The sequence below is a fragment of the Carcharhinus amblyrhynchos genome, chromosome 23, assembly GCF_965287045.1.
Source record: "Carcharhinus amblyrhynchos chromosome 23, sCarAmb.v2.hapA, whole genome shotgun sequence".
Taxonomy (NCBI): Eukaryota; Metazoa; Chordata; class Chondrichthyes; order Carcharhiniformes; family Carcharhinidae; genus Carcharhinus; species Carcharhinus amblyrhynchos.
In genome coordinates, this window is record NC_137346.1 from 26,435,171 (window position 1) to 26,455,867 (window position 20,697).

The following is a 20,697-nucleotide window of genomic DNA, read 5'->3' on the forward strand; positions in this document are numbered from 1 at the left end:
CTTGGCTGGTGGGGGAGCTTAGCTGGTGGGGGGACTTGGCTGGTGGGGGAGCTTGGTGAAGGGACAGTTGCTCCCCTTTACCTTTTTTCTATCTTCCTCACCCATTGAAATTGGTTCTTTACTGCAGGGAAAGAAACTCGCTGTTTGGTGATAATCTGGTAAATGGGTAAGTTCTACTCTATCCCAAAGGTTTAAAACAGTGCACAACTTGGTGAACAAAATTATGCAAAAATGTTATAGATAATTTTAATTGTCTTAAACGTAGTAAGGATGGCAGGATGGGTGTTGTGTCAAAGCTGCAGCAATTGGGGGTGTCATGGATAATTGTGATCCAGGGCAAACTTGTCTGCAGTAAGTATTTGCAGCTTGAAGAACTTTGGCTCTGTGTAATTGAGCTGGAGGCTGAGCTGCAGACAATATGACACATCAGGGAGGGGGTGGGGAATGTTACCTGGATCTTTATATTAGGAGGCAGTCCCACCTTTTAGGATTGGGTCTTCTGATTTGGTCAGGGACAGGAGGCTATGATTGCGAGTGAACCAGGTAAGGGGAGCCAGAGGAGTGTCAGTCTCTGCAATTATCCCGTATGTTTGAGGTTCCCTCAGCTTGTTTGGATGGAAGTGGGGGCTGCAGGATGAATGAGCTGACTGAACGTGGGACAGTGGTACAGGAAGCTATTCAATTGGAAGGAGCAAAACAGAACATAGTGATAATAGGGTGAGGGGGATTGACACTGTTCTCCACAGTGAAGAATGTGAATCCAGACAGCAGTGTTTCCTGCCTGTTGCAGGATTTGGGATATCTGTTCAGATCTGGGAAGGAACTTGCAACAAGAGGGGAAGGATCCATTCATTCATGTAGGTACCAACAACATGAGTAGAACTCCAAAAGAGGTTCTACATGGGAGTAGGCACCAAATTGAAAAGCAAAACCTTAGAAGTTATAATCTCTGGATTATTATCTGAGCTGCATGCAAATTGACGTAAGGTGCATGAAATTTGAGATGAGAACATGGGGCTCAAACTCCAGTGAGGAGTTCTTGGACTGCTTTTGAGATATTCCTTAAAACAGCACATTCTGAAACCAATCAAGCTTCGGGATAGAGTAGAACTTACCCATTTACCAGATTATCACCAAACAGCGAGTTTCTTTCCCTGCAGTAAAGAACCAATTTCAATGGGTGAGGAAGATAGAAAAAAGGTAAAGGGGAGCAACTGTCCCTTCACCAAGCTCCCCCACCAGCCCAAGTCCCCCCCACTGGCTAAGCTCCCCCACCAGCCAAGGCCCCCCCCCCGCCCCGCCCCACTGGCTAAACTCCCCCACCATGTAATGTGACAGGATTAATTAATGACCTCAGAGAAAAGGCATCCAGAGGTAGCTAGGACCACAATATGATTAAATTTTACGTTTAGTTTGAGAAGAAAGAGAGTGGATCAAAGTGGAGACCAGAAACTACCTTCCCAAGCAGTGCATTCCAGATTCTCACAACCCTCTGAGTGAAAAGATTTTTTTCTCAAATCCCCTCTGAATCTCCTGCCCGTTACCCTAAAATGATGCCCCACCCCATAATTGACTCCTTAACCAAGGGGAACAACTGCTCCCTAATCACCCTGCCCTTGCCCCACGTAATCTTGTATGTCTTGATCATGTCCCTCCTCGCCTTCTCTGCTCTAAAGGAAACAACCAAGTCTAGCCAGTCTCTCCTTGTAGCTCAAATGCTACATCCCAGGCAACACCCTGGTGAACCACCTCTGCAATCCCTCTAGTGCTACCACAACCTTCTTATTGTGAGGTGACCAGAACTGCACACAGTACTCCAGCTATGGCCTTACCAACGTTCCGTACAACTCCAACATTACCTCCCTGCTCTTATACGCAATACAATGACTGATGAAAGCAAGTGTCTCATATATCTCCTTAACTATTCTATCCCTGTGCTCCATCATCGTTGAAGAACTGTGAATAATGACCCCAAGATCCATCTGTTTCTCTGACCTACCCAGTGTCCTGCCATTCATGAAATCCTCCCGATCTTGCTTCTTCTTTCAAAGTGCATCACCTCACATTCATCAGGGTTGATGCTGATCTGCCGCTGCTCTGCCCAAACTGTCTATATCTTCCTGTAATCAAAAACTATCTTCACTATTAACTATCCTACCCATTTTGGTGTTTCCTGCAAACTTGCTTATTTGCCCCCACATTTTCGTCTGTATCATTTATGTATAGAATAAACAATAAGGGTCCCAGTACTGATTCTTGTGGCACACAGTGGACACCAGCCTCCAGTCACTCAAACAGACTTCTACCACTTCCCTCTGTGTCCTATCACTAAGCCAGTTTTTGATCTATCTTGCCAAATTTCCCTGAATTCCATGTGCTTTAACCTTCTTGATCAGTCTCCCATGTGGAACCTTGTCACAAGCTTTGCTAAAATCCATATAAACTACATCAAGTAAACTTCCCTTATCCACTTGATCACATTTTTGAAAAATTCTAACCAATTTGTTAGGCATGGCTCCATCTGACAAAGCCATGCTGACTATCCCTCATTAACCCAAGTTGGATATTAATTTTCTCCTTCAGAATTTTCTCCAATAGTTCCCCTCGCTAATAAATAAGAAAGAAATGACAGATGCAATGAACAGATCCTTTGCTTCTGTATTCACGATGAAGGATACAAGAGGCATTTCAATAATAGCTGTAAACTGGGAGGTGTAGAGGTGGAACTTAATGAAATTACAATCACTGTGAAAGCAGTACTGAGCAAACTAATGGAGGTTACCTGCCGGTCCAATTGATCTCATCCTGGGGTCTTAAGAGGTGGCTGATGAGACAGTAGATGTATTGGTGTTAATTTTCAAAAATTCATTAGATTCTGGATTCCATTAGACTGGAAAGTATCAAATATAACTCCTCTTTTCAAGAAGGGAGGGAGGCAGAAAACAGGATATTCTTGACATCTATTGTGGGAGAAGATGCAAGAATCGATCATTAAAGCGGTTATTGTTGGGCACTTAGACAAGCTCAAAGTAATTGGAAAGAATCAGCACGGTTTTATGAAAGAGAAATTACACTTAACCAATTTACTAGCATTTTTTGAAGGAGTTATGTGCTGTGAATAAAAGGGACTCTGTTTACACTCTGTACTTGGATTCCCAGAATGCTTTGAAAAGCTGCTACATCAAAGGTCATTGCAAAATTAAGCATAAAAATAAGGATGTTGCACTTCAGTTGACAGGGCATTACTGAAACTACAATGATTTGATTTATTATTGTCACGTGTATTAACATAGTGAAAAGTATTGTTTCTTGCTCATCTATATAGACAAAGCATACCATTCATAGAGAAGAAAACGAGAGAGTGCAGAATGTAGTGTTACAGTCATAACTAGGGTGTAGAGAAAAGAACAATTTAATGCAAGGTAAGTCCATTCAAAAGTCTGACAGCAGCAGGTAAGAAGCTGTTCTCGAATCAGTTGGTACATGACCTCAGATCTTTCTATCTTTTTCCTGATGGAAGAAGGTGGAAGAGAGAACGTCCAGGGTGCGTGATGTCCTTAATTATGTTGGCTGCTTTGCCAAGGCAGCGGGAAGTGTAGACAGTCAGTGGATGGGACGCCGATCTATGTCATGGATTGGGCTACATTCATGACCTTTTGTCGTTCCTTTGTGGTCTTGGGCAGAGCAGGAGCCATACCAAGCTGTGATACAACCAGAAAGAATGCTTTCTATGGTGCATCCGTAAACGTTGGTGAGAGTCGTAGCTGATGTGCTCTTTCTTAGTCTTCTAAGAAAGTAGAGGTGTTGGTGAGCTTTCTTAACTATGGTGTCGGCATGGGGGGGGCACCAGGACAGGTTGGTGATCTGGACACCTAAAAACTTGAAGCTCTCGACCATTTCAACTATACCCCCGTTGATGTGGCCGGGGCCACGTTTTCCACTGTGCCTCCTGAAGTCGATGACAATCTCCTTTTTTCGTTTTGTTGATGTTGAGGGATGTTATTGCCAATGCACCAGTTCACCAGATTCTCTATCTCATTCCTGTACTCTGTCTTGTCATTGTTTGAGATCTGACTCACACGGTGGTATCATCAACAAACTTGAAAATTGAGTTGATAGGGAATTTGGCCACATAGTCATAAGTGTATAAGGAGTATAGTAGGGAGCTGAGAACACAGCCTAATGGGGTACCAGTGTTGAGAATGTTCGTGGAGGAGATGGTGTTACCTATCCTTACTGATTACAGTCTGTGGGTTAGGAAGTTCAAGATCCAGTCACAGAGGGAGGAGCAAGATCCAGACCATGGAGTTTGGAGATGAGTTTTGTAGGAATAATGTTGTTGAAATCTGAGCTGTAGTTAATAAGTAGGAGACTGACATGGGTGTCCTTGTTATCTAGGTGTTCCAAGATTGAGTGCAGGCCCACGGAGGTGGAGTCTACTGTGGACCTGTTGAAGCAGTAGGTGAACAGTAGCAGATCCAGTTAGTCCGGGAAGTTGGAATTGATTCGTGCCATGGCTAGCCTTTTGAAGTACTTGATAATGATGGATGTCAGTGCCACCGGATGATAGTCATCAAAGCATTAATGCAAATTTTGTGTGCAGTTTTGGTCTCCTTATTTAAGGAAGGATGTAAATGCATTGGAGGATGTTTACTAGGTTGATACTTGGAAGGAGCAGGTTGTCTTATGAGGATAGGTTAGAAAGACTGGGCTTGTTTCCACTAGAGTTTAGAAGAGTGAGGAGTGGTTTAATTTGAAGTATATTGGATGCTGAATAGCCTTGACAAGGTGCATGTGGAAAGGATGTTTCCTTTTGTGGAGGAGTCCAGAACTGGAGGGTGCTGTTTTAAAATTAGAGTTCACCCTTTTAGGACAGAAATGAAGAGAAATCTTTTCTCTCTGTGTGTTGTGAGCCTTTGGAACTTGCCTTAGAAGGCAGTGCAGATGAACATTTTTAAGGCAGAGATAGATGTATTCTTGCTGGGCAGGGGAATCGGAGGTTGTCAGGGGTAGATGGGGGAAACTCAACACAAACAGATTAGCCGTGATCTAATTGAATAGTGGAGCAGGCTCGAGAGACGAATGGCCTACTTCTGATCCTATTTTGTGTGTGGTTGGTGCCATTTGTCTCCATAAGCATCAAAGTTGGAGACTTCAGGGAAGTTGCCATCGAAGATGGCTGAATAATGTAATATAGAGGACCAAGAATTTCTTGTGTACGTGCAAGTCCTGGTTGCTGTGTTTTCTGCCTGCAGAGTTTTGTTGCTGCGGACCTCGCATCATTCATGTCGCCATGGAGACAGGTGTTAACTTACCGATGAATCAAACACCTGTTTCTGATTGGGGCACCTTAAAGACACTGCTCCCCACAAACTGAGCAGTAAAACCAACCTCTGCTTAAAATTCAGGTTTACCTTGCGTTTGACGACCAAGTGCTGGGCACTTCTTTTGCATTCTATTAAACCTTTGCGTGAGAAGTTATGATGTAGCACGTGCCAGAGAGAGTACATCCTGATCATATATTCCTAGATTTTCACTTAAGCGAGTGCTGTGGAGATTTGCTTTTCAGCCTTTTGTGCTTAAATTGCGATGCCCTGCTGGCGGCTAAATGCAGATATAAATCTGGGGGCTGAAACTGAAAAGTGTGGGTGCTGAGGATATCATAGAAAGAAAATACTGCAGGTGCTGCAAATTCTGAATAAACTCAGCGGGCCGACCAACATCTGTGGAGAGAATAAGCAAGTTAATATTTTGGGTCTGTGTGACACTTCATCAGAGCTAAAATATCACTTTCATAGTGGAACTGCCTGCATCCAATCTCCATGGGGATTAGTTTTACTGCTCAGTTCGCAGGGAGTGTTGTTTTGGTGTTCCAGTCAGAAATAGCCGTTAGGTACGTCATTAACTTAACGTCTGTTGCAAAACTCCTTGGAGAAATGCATCATTGAAGAGCAGAGCAGGCTTCGGGCCAGTCTCGCTTGAAATTCTTCCGTGTGTCCCACAACCACCCGCAGGTAAGTTTTAAAACTTCTTGTTTCAACAAACATTTCTGTCAAGTCAGGTGGAGCTTCCTCTGACTATATAGTTGAGAATTTCTCTCCCATGTCCTGATGCGACCACCTCCCAGGCAGGTCTTTAAAAATATCCAACTTTACCAGATTCACTAAGTCTAACGGCTGCTGTATTGCATTAATAATTCATGAGCTAAAATGTTTTATGTGGCACAGTGGTTAGCACTGCTACCTCACAGTGCCAGGGACCCAGGTTTGATACCCGGCTTGGGTCAATGTCTGTGTGGCGTCTGTACATTCTCCCTGTATCTGCGTGGGTTTCCTCCGGGTGCTCCAGTTTCCTCCCACAGTCTGAAAGATATGATGGTTTGCTGCATTTGCCACGCTAATTTCTCCCTCTGTGTACCCGCAGAGGCACAGCAGTGTAGTGACTAGGGGATTTTCACAGTAACTTCATTGCAATAAGCCTACTTGTGACACTAATAAACTTAAATGCCGTTTGACAAGCATCCAAAAGAAGGAAAGAGAGGTTCACGTTTGGTCATCAGAACTTGGATTGATAGTTTGATTTCAAAGATACTGACTGATATTCTTCCCATCTGCAGCTATTAAAAATAAAAGTTGCCCATTTCAAACAATTAAATTAACACACCCAGAATGAATGTAATCCTGGCCTTACTGTTGAATTTTAATATGGCCAATGCACCCAACCAGCGCATCATTTGGACTCTGGGAGGAAACAGAAGTACCCAGAGCAAGCCCACACAGACACTGGGAGAACATGCAGACTCCACTCAGATAGTAACACAAGCCAGGAATCAAACCTGGGTCCCTGGCATTGAGGCAGCAGTGCTAACCACTGTGCCATCACGTTTCAAATCATGTCTGGTATACGACTGGGAAGCATTATTGCTGCTGTCTGCAGACAAACGCTTAATGTGCCTCCAAGTCACTCTTCTGCTATTTTAATGATTGGGTTAGCCTGCATAATGCTCTCCACTAAAATAGCAGAGAGATAAATAGCACATTCAGATGAATTTTATCAGCAATAGTGAATTCTGGTCCATATGTTCTTCTGACTCATCCAACACACAAAAAGAGAAGAAATTGTGGGGCACAATGCAACCCTGAAAAAGAACTACTAACAGATACAAAATTTGCAGGCTTAGGAAGGGCAGAATTTTCTGTTGTTACGTGGACCTAACTGGCTGTCTCCGTTCTGTGGTTTGCAATCTATTCTTACTGGTTATTATTGTAGCTCCTGACAGTTCCCTGTGGATGTTAGCTCCTCTAATGGAAATGACAACAGGTATTTCCCCCAGTTACTGTCCAGTAACAAAAGGGACCGTCCATTGTTAAACACTGCTGCAAGCCATCTCCCCAGCAGTTTGCATCATTCATCACAGTTTTAATAAAATCCTAAACCTAGGAAATTGGGTGCAGTTTTTAAAATGCAAGTGAAGTTGATAATACACTCAAGCTTGGCATTTCAATCATGTTCAGAAAGCAAGCAGTTCCAAAGAGCGCAGTGGAGAAAATGCTTCGGTAAAGCTGGTTACTGTATACACAGCAGGAATATCCTCCTCATCTCAAAAAAGCCACATCTAGTCCTGAAGAAACTAAAGCTTCACATGAGACTGACAGCTTTCTACTGTGGAAGAAGATTCCTTTGAGGAATTCCTTTCTTTTTGGAACCGTTTTGGCAGCCTGCTCGTCGTTATTAACAAAAAAAAAATTCCTCTGAGTTCAATTCTCGGAAACCATCCGCTTGTCTGAAAACATTTTGGCCTTGTGCAAATTGACCAGTGGGAGAAAGTAACACTTGTTTTTGTTTGTAACAGTCTCCTTACTGCCTGCCCCTTATTGATTTTGCAAGCACAAGGAAGTCGGGCAAGATATCCTGAAGTCCATTCCTCCTGAAAACAGGTTATTTTTACTCATTCGTGGAGGATAATGAGGTTGGACACTGTCGATGTCCTCTCCTCCCCCAGTTACATGCTTTTTTTTCAGTCTGTCAACAAACCCGACCTCAACATCGGTGAGTCATCAAGAAATACTGAGGCAATGTCAAGAGAGCAGAGATCCAGTGTTAGAGTATCGGTTATTTAATCCTTTGCTTTTCATGCAGGATTTGAGCATTCTCTGGCACAAAGCGAAAGAAAGTAGACCCATGTTTTTATACTAGTTCTGAATTTACGAACTACTTGATGTGTGGGACTCATTTATGGAAGATACTGTCTTTTCCTTCATTGCTGAAATTAAATGAAAAAATTGAAATGAGTTTAAAGCAGTTTTTTTCAAGATATACTCATGCCAGCATTTTCACACTCGCTGGCATATAGGGATTGAGCTGGTCTTGTGAAATGTTTCTTCCCCGCTAAAAAGATTCTTTATCCCTCCAATTCATTTATTTTTCTCTCCTTTCACTGAATCATAGAATCCATACAGTGTAGAAGAGGCCTTTCGACCCATCGAGTTGCACTTGTGGAGTATCTTATCTAGGCCTCTTCGCTATCCCTGTAACTCCACACATTTCCCATGGCTAATCTATCTAACCTATACATTTTGAGACACTAAGGGGCAACTTACCATGATCAATCAATCTAATCTGCACATCTTTGGAGTGTGGGAGGAAATTGGAGCACACAGAGGAAACCCACACGGACATGGAGAATGTGCAAACTCCACACAGTCACCCAAGGCTGGATTGAACCTGGGTCCCTGGAGCTGTCAGGCAGCAGTGCTAACCACTGTGCCACCAGGTTGCCCTTAAGTTTCTTTACATTTGCTGCAGTTCTCTTCTGAAGATGATGCTTTGTATGGGGGTAGTCCTCCACAAACCTTGGTGAACCTCAGCATTTCTCCTAGTTGGCCATTCCTCACACTTGAGTGATGCTCTTTGACCACAAAAAGGCCCTCATAACTGATGACCTCGTAGATTGTGCTGTTTTAGAAATCATAGAACCCTACAATGCAGAAAGAGGCCCTACCCCCATATCCCTATGTATTATACCCACTAATCCCTCTAACCTACGCATCCCTGGACACTAAGGGGCAATTTCTTAGCGTGGCCAATCAACCTAACCTGCACATCTTTGGACTGTGGGAGGAAACCGCAGTACCTGGAGGAAACCCATTTTGAGCAGCCTTTTGTAGTGAAAGTATCCAATTTGTTTACTGGTGGCTTAAATAATATTGAAGTCAAAGTGCTCAATACGTTTTAAGTTTGTATTCTTTCTTCCGCCAATACAAAGGATTTCCTTTTCTATGAGTGGTATAAGACCTATCTATTCCCTGAAATTTTCCAATTAAAAAGCCCAGGTATTTGTCATTCTCTTGCCAATAATGAACAACCTGCCAAAAATTTGGTGAGAACATTTCTCTGAAGCATTTAATTAGCCAATTTCAATGCATAAATATGGCAGTGGGAAGCTTTGAAATATGCTTCTAAAGGAAAGGTCTTTAAAGTGCCAGAAACCAAACAATGGAGGAACACTTATGCATTGGATGGTTCCTTCCAATGTAAAATTAGCATTATTTTAATCATAACTTAATCCCCATAAATGCCGCAGTTTTGCTTCTGATTCTTGTTTTGGGGGGAGAAGTTTCGGAGGAGTGCAGCCTATAGTAAGGTAATCTTGTGTGCACCTACAGTTACTTTCATGCTGCATTTGTTAGGTTGTGGCTGAATATCATCTCCAATTAAAGAAAAAAAAACCTCTCTGGGCTAGGAAGACAAAAATAAAGTCTGACTGTGGCTGAAACAGTGATGGTCTACAGCCCCTCCAGTTGTATCATTGTTTGCCACCAACAGTGTTGACCCTCAGATGCTGCACAGAAACATGAGCAGATAGTATTCTGCCGCTGCAGCTAATGGTGCGACTCCATTTCTGTGTGTTTCCCATACTGCTGAGGTATCAATGCAGTAATGAGATTTAGCAGTGCATTGGCTGTATCAATGCTCACTAAGGCAATTCCACTTACATGGTTAGTTAATGATGGCAAATGCAATTAATGTTAAAACCCAAGCCAGAAACTTCAAGATGTTTTGTGAAATTAGCTTAAGCCCTAAGTTTCACATTTGATTTTGGCATTGGTGGACATAAGATATTTCACTCCAGGTATGATTCAAATGATCCACTAGAAAGCTTTTATCAAACAAAACTTAAGAACACAGAATATAGCAAATAAATTAGCACAACTTTTACTAATTGCAAGACTTAAACATGGCAAAGTATAATTCCTAATAGCTAGCTATCTCTGCTGTTCCAGTATAAAGTGATACCCCTTAGACATAAACCCTTCTTCAGAATTAGCACAAAAACAATTATGCTCATGTGATGCTCAGTTTTTTAACACAGAAATCCAGGCAGCAATTTTCAGAAGAATATATCCTCAAAATATCAAAGCAAACCCAGCCTATGGCAGTTCTGTCTCCAGGTCGCAGACAGAAAAGGATACTTCTCCCTTTGCAGTTTCCAAAGCAACAACTGTCATGTTGCAGAATCCAATAAAAAAGAGACTTATCTCCTGGTAGATTCCAGCCTCCAACTTCATAGAGGGAAAAGAGAGCCGACTCTCTCTCAACTCCACAAGCAGCATCTAAGCTTGGATGTTCTATGAAAAACTTCCTTGTCACATGACCATATCTGCCAATCAAGCCCCACTCTGCAAAATCCCAGGGGAAAACAGCAAAACAGCATTCGTTCAGTTTAAAACCAATATTCTAGCCATTAGAAACAATTATGCTGCTGCAACAGCAATACAGCATGCTGACAGACACTGCAAATCCAAGTGCAAATAAAAACTGCTATAATGGATCCTGCACAAGAACATGGTTCAAGTACATTTCTTAAAGGCATAGTATCATCACATTATGCATTGACTGTATCAACACTTATCAAGGCGATTTGAGTTACATAGTTAATTAACAACGGCAAATGCAATTGGGACGTATTCCAAATGGTGGAGCCCAAATGTAAAAATAGTAACTAAAACGTTTGATAATTTATTATTGGCCAGCATTATTCAAACCTACATTATTTAATCATTGTACTCAGAGCACTGATGATATAATGGCACCTTTTAGAGTTAGGCAGCATGCACAAACTATTACTGTTGCTTTGTCATAGTGAGAATTGAGTATTTCGTTGCTGTAATTAAATTATTTTTTTAAAAATGTCCTATTATCAAACAGGACCCTGTTGTATTGTTGTTGATACATATTGACTTGAATGACCTTCATGTCTGTTTGCTTCTGAAGGAATTTCCACATTTTCTTTCTTCATACTTTGCAGTATTCATTTTGCAAGTCGTCTTCTCCTTTTCCTCCTTCCTAATTTGTGCTCCCGTGGGCACAGATAGCTTCCTGTCCGTAGCTATTACCCACACACATTCACTTCCCAACAGAGGATAATTGCACCACAATCAGAGTAACCAAACTTAGGCTGATTTCCATTCTCTGTCCTAGTTCTAACACAACTTGCATCGATTCATTCAGCACAAACAAATTTCAAGTCTCGACCCTTCAGATGTTAAATTGGTAACCCTCAAAGGGGCTTGAGGATCCAATTGATTGCATTGCAGGTAACAACATAGTGACTCTCAGCTCCAGGGACCTGGGTTCGATTCCGGCCTTGTGGACTGTCTCCATGGAGTTTGCACATTCTGCCGGTGTCTGTGAGAATTTCTTCTGGGTGCTCCGGTGCTCCGGTTTTCTCCCATGCTTCAAAGCTGTGCAGGTTAGATGAATTGGCCAGGTTAAATTGCTCCTTAGTCTCCAAAAAATGTGTAGGTTAGGTGGATTGGCCATGGTAAATGCATGGGGTTATGGGGATTAGGCAGGCGGATGGGAGTGTTCGATCTAGGTACGATACTCTTTTGGAGCGTCAGTGCAGACCTGATGGGCCGAATGGCCTCCTTGCACTGCGGTGATTTTATGGTTCTAGGATAGGATGCTGACTCGTTTGAATTATCTCTGCATATACCAGGACCAACCATGCTGACCTTTAGTTCCCTATCAGCAGATGGCCAATATTGAGAGTGCGCCACTTAAGGTTGGTCTGTGCCTGTTAATGGGGAGTTGTTTTGTTGCTGGAGCACGTGCTGAGAGCCATGATTGAAGAGCATCTGACCCAAAAAAGAGGGAGATTTGTTACAGCAGAGGAGAGAGCAGACTCCCAAGTTTTTTTTTGGAAGCTGCACTGAAGATCTTTGTGGATAGAGATAGAAAAAAGGTGTTAGCTTGTATCCAGAGTTAACAGAAGGACCCAGACTGATGCTCAGAAGACAATAGGAACAAAGGGCAACAGAGGTCAATGCTAGAAGTCTAGCTCCAAATACATGGTCACGGTACAGGGAGCAATATAATGATCTGGAATGAGTCATCAGGTGATGAGTTCATCTTTAAATACCATATCCAACCAAATAGCCTTATCCGCTGATGAATTTGCTTCACTCCCTGCTTACCAACAATCCCTATCAATTATTCAATTCTCCATTTCACATGGTCTACCTCACTCTCAGACAAAATCTCTTGTTCCTTAATTAGTTATAAAGTTGGTATATGTTGGCCAGGTCGGTCGCTTCTTGTTTTCTCCACTTAATCCTTTTCATGTATGAATTGTGATTCTCCCACTCTCATGCAAGCCTTGCGTACACATACACTGACAACTACCCATGTGGATTCACACGTGATGCTGTGTCTAATGGCCGATGTTATAACTCCTATTGCAGCACCAACAGCAAATACCCAAAATCTGAGCGCTGTAGTGCAGTGGTTTTCAACTGATGTGCCACAGCACACTGGCATGCTGTGAGAACTATCCAAGTGTGCCATGAAATTTTGCACAAAAGTAGTGAAATCAACTTAAACTTACGCTTTCACCTTAAAACAGCATTCAATCCAAGCAATGTTCCAACTCTCAAAACTTGTGAAAATTTAGCCATCAAAGTGAGGTGTCGACCTTTTGATTCTAAACCATAAACAATTCCAAATGCAGGTGGCCAAAGGATAACATTGAGATGATGTGATAGTTTTTACGAGTTAACACAGAGAAACCAAGCAATGGCGTTCACACACTTTTCAATTGATAATAAAGTGAGACAAAGCGAGCTAGTAGATACAAGGAATTGATTGCATCCACATTTCTTTGCTGGATTTTTTTTACCCCCGATCAAAGAAGAAATGGATCAGATTAATTCTTCCGTTTGTTCAATTCATAATGTGAAAAGGTGAAATTCAAACACTGAACCGAGTGCTGCATGCAGAACTGATTTGAGGCAATGAACAGTTAGAAATAGTGGAGCTGAACAGATTTTGAAAAGATGTCTGTGCTTACTGTCGGAAGAGTGTTTTCTGAGATGCATTTAAAACATTCATGCATGTCATTCTTATTTAGCATGTTGCATTCACTCATTGTGTTGCAAACCTCTCTAGTAAGACCGTAACCAGAATAAATGTGATGTCTATGAGCAATTGATACAGCTGAAAAAAAAGTGTTTGTGCAGTGGAATTATTTGTCTGATTGAAGTTACTGACACAATTGGGAACCACTGTGGAGTTGAAACTCAGGCTATTCTCAAGCAAGTTGATATTGCCGTCTATAAACTGAGACTGCTCCATCGTGGGTTATGGACTACAGGACGCAAAGGGATTGCGGTCCAGAAATCTGCCTTCAAATGCATTGTTAGGATCGTTAAGGCGTTACCCCCGGGAAGTGGCAATGGCCCCATGGAGCACTAATCTACTATCGTCTCAAGAAACACCACTCCCCCTCCCACCCACACCACTTCACTGGTCATTTGCTGTTGCCTGTCAGCTAGTGTAGGCTGCTGCTGTCCATGCAGATTTAGTATAGCTCACAGCTAGCCAGGCTTTCTAAGCCCAGAGCTGCTTGACTGTATCCTGAAAGGCCTTCAGCTGTCTTCTCCATTGAAAGTCAACAGTCTTCCACGAATAATTCAGCAGGCACTTGGATAGAAATGTGTAGGGGCACTAGGACAAGCCAAAGAACATGGAAGGCAGACACTGAAGGAATGCATAAGGGTGATTCATTGGGTTGGATTGTCTGACCGTGCTTGTCCCAAGACCAGAAGATCCTGCCCAAAATCAACAGACTTTTCCATGCTCTGCCCCCACCTGCTATGATTCCTGTGGCGGGCGGGATGGGAAATTCCACACATTCTGTTTCGTATACAACATAGAATGATGTCGTTTATAAATTTGGTTTGAAAAGTTTATTTTGTGATGTCTGTATTTTTTGCGTTGTGGCCAAGGGAATAGTGGCCAGTTACAGAGGCAAGTAAAGTTGTAGGACTGTTGGTGAACTGGAATTGGGGTTCATAGAATCCCTACAGTATGGAAGGAGACCATTTGGCCCATTGAGCCTGCATCAAGAACCATCCCACCTAGGCCCCATCTCTGTAACCCCATGTAATTATCCTGGTAATCCCCCTGACTCTAAACGACAATTTAGTATGGCCAATTAACCTAAACCACTCTTTGGCGTGTGGGAGGAAACTGGAGCACCCTGGGGGAAACTGATGCAGACACAGGTTACTGATATCATACTTGGGTAGTAAAGAAAGGCCTCCCAGAAAGGGACTGCCTCTTCCCTTCCTCTTTCTCCTCTCTCTACCTCCTCCTTTTCCACTTTCTCCTCTGCTACTCATTGTAGAGCTGGTATTGAGGGTTGAGCCCTCTTTACGGTGAAGTTGTGGAGAATGCAACAGACCATTACGTACATTGCCACTTGCTATGCTGACTGTAGCAGGGATCTTTCAGAGCAGTGCAGACAGCTGAAGTGTTGTGCCAGTGGTCTGCTCTCACATTTCATGTGGCAGCATAGCTTTCAGTACGTACATGTTGTGCCTGGATTGCACACCTGAGTCATCAATCATGTCATCAGCAAATAGCCTTTATTGACCAGTAGCCACTCTTTGATTCACTGCACTGGCAAAAATGCAACTGGTGCGGAGGGCTGCCACTGACTGACTGCTACCAGGTACTGACCTGCATGATTCACTTCTTATGGTCGAATAACAGCTGAAAATCAAGGGAGTTGAATCCCTTTCTGTTCGAGTTTGTGGTAGGGTTGGCAGTGCAGTACCTGCAAAGTAGTATCAATGGCCCCCTGCATCATGGGCATGCCTGCTTGCCTCTGGTAGCAGAGAATGAAATGGAGTTGGCTCTCATTGAACAGAGTGTCTCCATAACTCTCCTTAAGTAACAGTGGATGGCAAGCTGAGATTTTTAAAATCACTTTGGCTCCAGCATGGAGATGCTTGAAAGTTCATCACCACGGTCACGTTGATAGCTGCTGATAGTCCAGCCCTTACCCTGCTCCAAGGTTGTAGAGGTATCTCTAGCAGTTGGCAGGTTTCCATTAGGACATCCTTACACAGGCTGTTGTGGCTCATTGTGATTCAGGTAGTGAGTGAACTGTTCCCTGAACACTCTATGGCCTCCAGGTGACAGTTGGTGGTCTCCTCCTCCTTCAGCAGCTTGTTCTGGTCTGTGTGACCTCTGTTTGGTCTCTTAGTTGTGCTTTATTCTGAGGAAAATTCCTACTGATGTAGCCTTGTCTGGAGCAATAGCGCATTATGGGATCTCTCAGACGTCCCCAAGGGGTGGGTTGGGTGCAGGTTTGGGAAAGGCAGGGAGGGTGGTACGTAGGTTGAAGGCGGTGCTGCTGACAGTGTAGCACTCCCTCAGGACTGTGACCGGGACTGTCGCTGCCCATTTGCTGAACGCATGGCTGGAGTGAGACCCAGCATTTTTGAGAGTCTGAGACAGACTGAGGTTGAAGGGAAGTCTGCTACAAGAGCTTTAGCATCTGCCACATCACTCCCTGTAGACATGTGCAACCTGAGATGAATATAGAAGGCAGGGAAACACTTGTAGGGTCACAGCAACAGCCAGAAGAAATTGACTGGCAGTCAACATGTAATTAATTGGAATGCACTGGTGGTTTTCTTTCCTGCTGCTGATGGCACGGTCAGCTGTTTAAGGTTGAGAAAGGGCTTTGGTTGAAGTGTTGAGCTCCAAAATGGCACACCTGGGACAAAGTCAGTGCTTTGTCCTGATTGACATCATGTGTTTGTTCTACATGCTTCCAGTGGACAGCCACTGTGTGCAACAATGCCGAGACCAATATGACCCCAGGCACAATTCTGCCCCCCTCAAGTGTGCAGACTGCAGACACCATTGACTTTGAGAATTCATAGTGGCTCAGAAAACAGGGACTAACAAGCCCAAATTCTCTCCTTTTTTCTGTTTGCACACTGACTAATACAATTATTCTTGGTGAATCTTTTGTTTAATTTGTAATATTTATTTGGATGTGTAAGCTATAGTACAAGCACAGGATATTTTGTATAAATGACAAAAGAAAGTTCAGCAATCCAGTAGAATTTTGGTAACTTGTAGAATTTGGGTGACCAGGATAATTTTAGTACAATCTGGAATCTTGTCCTTTATGGAAAGTTTATTTCACAGTCGTTGAGAATTTTGCAAAGCACAATTACAATGAGGAGTTTAGTGTAAGAATGTACTGCATAACAATTGAAGTTAAATTTCTCATTGAATATTCTGCACAAAAAGGTTATTGAGTGAGAAGCCATAATTAGTAGTAGCAGTAAGCCTTAGAAATGGAAAAATAGTTAAAATGAATATGTTGAGAAAACCTGTTTTGAATTTTAGCTTTATGGTAGATTCTGGTCAGCAGTATTTACTTTCGCCCAGGATTTGATATCTGTCATTTGTCAAAAACCACAGTCATATTTTCCCCATTAAAATGTGCAATTTGTCTTTATGTATAATTTATTAGTTTTCCTTTGATAACCAGCAGTCCACTTGAGTTTTGTGTTTAATTGCGTTTCTGAAATTCTGGCAATAAAAGTAGGACAAATGTTGTATTCAAACTAGCACAATGGTAATGTTGCGATAACCTTTCCCCATTAGCCCATTATTTGGACATCGTCAACAGGTCCTACTCTGGATAATTTTTATTTCAGCAAATCTAATTAGCGCTTATTCTCAAACAGTTAGTGTTCCATAATTCAGACTATTTTAATACCAGAGCATGTTGCTGGAAAGTAGTATCCTGTATTAAATTGATGCATTTGCATTTGCATTTTTCCCAGCCTGGTTAAGATCCAGATAGTCAGGCATGTCTTGTGAAGGTAGCATAAACAAAATGCCATGAGGGGAGTGGTGATTTGGCGTTCATAACTATTATTTATTGATACACCTGATCTATTAATTGAAGTTTGAATTTAAAGCATCAGTAATGACAATAAGTATTCTCTTTATTTTTCTTAAAGGGTCTTAAGTCAATGGACCACAATGGGCTTGCTGATCCATATGTCAAATTACATTTGCTCCCTGGAGCCAGTAAGGTAGGTTTATCCATTAAAAGCAGAAATGTTTTTCAATTGCTTAAAATGAAAGAGTGCAGATTAAACCTATCCATTCACATCATGTGACTCATACTTGGTGGTTTCCAAATCCAATCAGTTATTGAAAATCTGCCTTGTTTGGAGACTGTAAGAACTCCAATGAAATAGTTGGGCTATTCCTAATGGGCATGCATTACAAAAGTTACCTGCAGAAGAGGAGTAATTGGTACTAAATTGACAACTTAATACAGAGCTTATGGATTGGCTTTTGTGGAGGTTGAGCTGAGCAGCACTTTTAAGTTTGCTTTTGTGCTAAAGCTGCAGCTCTGAAAACAGGTGGCACTCTGGACAAGCATTAATACTAGCTGGCTGGAATTCTGATCCCTTAGCTAGGAGACAACTCGGCAAGTGCCTGAGTACACGAGACATGCTTTTCTCCCAACAAGTCAGATGCTTAGTATGCAAGTTGCAGTGTCCACGCCCTTTTTACACATTTAAATTTGGCACCAGGTATGTTGTGAATTGCCCAAAGGGTTTGCAGAATCAACTGCAGATATTTTTAAACCTGATTTAACACCATACTGGAGTTGCATCTATGGAGTGTCAAACTGAAGTGTTGTGAGCCCTTCTTCAGGGAGTTTCACACCACTTCTCTCTGGAGACAAACTGATTCATGACTTTGAATTTATACTGCAAATTTAGCATCATTGCAAAGTAAATGTCATTTCAATGTGCAGCTGGAGTTGTACGGAGTACTTTTCCGAAAACTGGCATGGAGGTGCCTTAACTACCACAAGGCATACTGGACAGCAATGGATAGGGCACTAGGATTTTCTGATGTGTAATGACAGTGGACAAAAAGTTAATCATCAGTGACAGAGTGAGAAAATGTAGTCTGTTGTGCAAACAATGCCACACCTTCTCTGAATGTTTGATGCTAGTGGACCTCAGAATGTAAGCAAGTCATTCCCTACTCTCAATATCACCCACTCTAAGCTTTTAAAAATTGATGACAATATTGCATTATTATTCATTTTGTTTGTTGAAGGCTTTTTCGAAGGTATTTTGAATGCTTGGCAAAAAATATCATGTTAATATGTATGGGTTGGGTTGCTTGGCCATGATAAATTGCCCCTTAATGTCAGGGGGATTAGGAGGGTAAATGTGTGGGGCTGTGGGGATAGGATAGGACAGGACCTGGACGGGATTGTTGTCGATGCAGGCTCGATGAGCCAAATGGCTGCCTTCTGCACTTGGATTCTATGATTCTGTGAATAGAAATAGATACTAGCAGCATATTAAAGTGAGTTTGTACCTTGACATTTTCTGAAATACATTGTGTGATCATCTGCCATTATTATCATTGACTTCATGAAATGCAATGTACAGGGCCACATGTACATTATAGTGTTTGACTATTTCACTTATTTTCAGACTACTGTAATTGGACTTCCTATTATTATCATTATCAATAAACTCCTTTTATCTATATACTATTGATTTTAATCTAGTGTCATTTATTTCCCTTTTATAATTCGCATCAAGAATGAATGCGGAGTCATGCGCAATGGAACTGTACTTGTATAATAAAAATCATGCTTCTCTGACTTTTTGTTCATACCAGAACTGAAGGAAGCACTGCACCTGGGCAGGCACGGTAGTGCAGTGGTTAGCACTGCTGCCTCACAGTGTCAGGGACCAGGGATCGATTCCAGCCTCGGGTCACTGCCTGTGTGGAATTTCCACATTCTCCCCGTATCAGCGTGGATTTCCTCCAGGTGCTCCGGTTTGCTCCCACAGTCCAAAGATGTGTAAGTTAGGTTGATTGGCCATGATAAATTGTCCCTTAGTGTCAAAAGATTAGCAGGGTAAATACATGGGGTTATGGGAATAAGGCCTGAGTGGGACTGTGGTCGGTGCAGACTCGATGGGCCAAATGGCTGCCTCCTGCAGTGTGGGCATTCTGTGATTCTATCTATGCTTTTATATTAAATCTTCTATAAAGAGAACCGAATCCCTATTGTAGGTAAGTGTGGCTTATTGCCTAATACACCACAGGGGAGGCAGACATTTATCAGAAGTTTATACTTAAACAAAGATTTCTGATCTGGGTATGAATCAGAAAGGAACACTGTGGTCCAGGCATTGTGTTTGCATGTATTGTACACAAGGAAATCCCAACAAATCTCCTCCTGTCAGGCCTCATTTGTCATTCAGACTGAGCTTACAGTATGAAATTCGACAGATTAATGCAATTAGAGGGAAAGATGCCTGCCATGGTTTTGAAGTGTATAGTAGCTTTCAGTGGGAAGCTATATTTCATCGTTCGCTCAGTGTCATGCACCACAAGAGTGGATTGACAATCTGTTCACAGCGCAGGATTTCCCAAAGCAGCAACGAAGGTGTTGCAAGAAGAGATTTTTGCACAAGCTATCCTGTTGACTCTCCAAGGTATTCTATTCCGCAGTACATCTGAACACATGAATTAGGAGCAGGAAGAGGCCCAATAGCCCCTCGAGCCTGCTCCACCATTCAGTTATATTATGGCCAATCTGATTATGGCCTCAGTTCCATTTTCCAGCTTGTTCCTCGTAACCCTTGGTTCCTTTTTGGTCAAAAATCTATCTATCTCTGCAATGGATATATCCAATGACCCTCCCTCCACTGCTGCCTGGGGAAGAGAATTCTACGGGTGAACAACACTGAGAAAAGAATTCTCCTTATCCCAGTCGTAAATGGGAGACCCCTAATTTTTAAACTGCATTCCCTCGTCCTAGGACCCAGATGGAAAAGGTCCTCTCAACATTGAGTCTATCAAGTCTCCCCAGGATCTTTTTGTATTTCAATAAGATTACACCTCATTCTAATAAAATCCCAAGGAAAGCAGTCCAACCTGCCCTCATAAGATGACCCTTTTGGCTCAGGAATCAGTTGAGTGAGCCTTCTCTGAACTGCTTCTAATGAAATTATATCTTTCCTTAAGTAAGGAAACCAAAACTGTCCGCTGTTCTCCAGATGCAGTCTGACTAAGGCTCTGTACAGCTTCAATAGCACTTCCCGACTTTTATATTCCATTCCCCTTGCAATAAACACCATCTGCCTTCCTATTCACTTGCTGCACCTGTGTACCAACGTGGCTTGTGATTCATGGGCCAGGATGCCCTGATCCCTCCAGCATCAAGTTCTACATCTCAGTTCACATGAGTGATATACTGTCTTCTATTCTTCAGGCCAAAGTCAACAAGTTCCTGTTTTCCCACATTATGTTCTTGTTAAATTTTTGCCC

General features: G+C 42.4%; 1 protein-coding gene across 2 annotated transcripts in view; it reads left to right on the forward strand.

Moving 5' to 3' along the window:
• The window catches only part of LOC145357375 (double C2-like domain-containing protein beta), a 300,330-nt gene that overhangs the window by 94,664 nt on the left and 184,969 nt on the right, over positions 1 to 20,697 (forward strand). For both annotated transcript variants that reach the window (XM_080210683.1, XM_080210684.1), the window contains one exon: positions 17,337 to 17,411. In XM_080210683.1, coding sequence (XP_080066809.1) covers positions 17,337 to 17,411 — 75 coding nt within the window. The remainder of the gene's footprint in view (positions 1 to 17,336; positions 17,412 to 20,697) is intronic.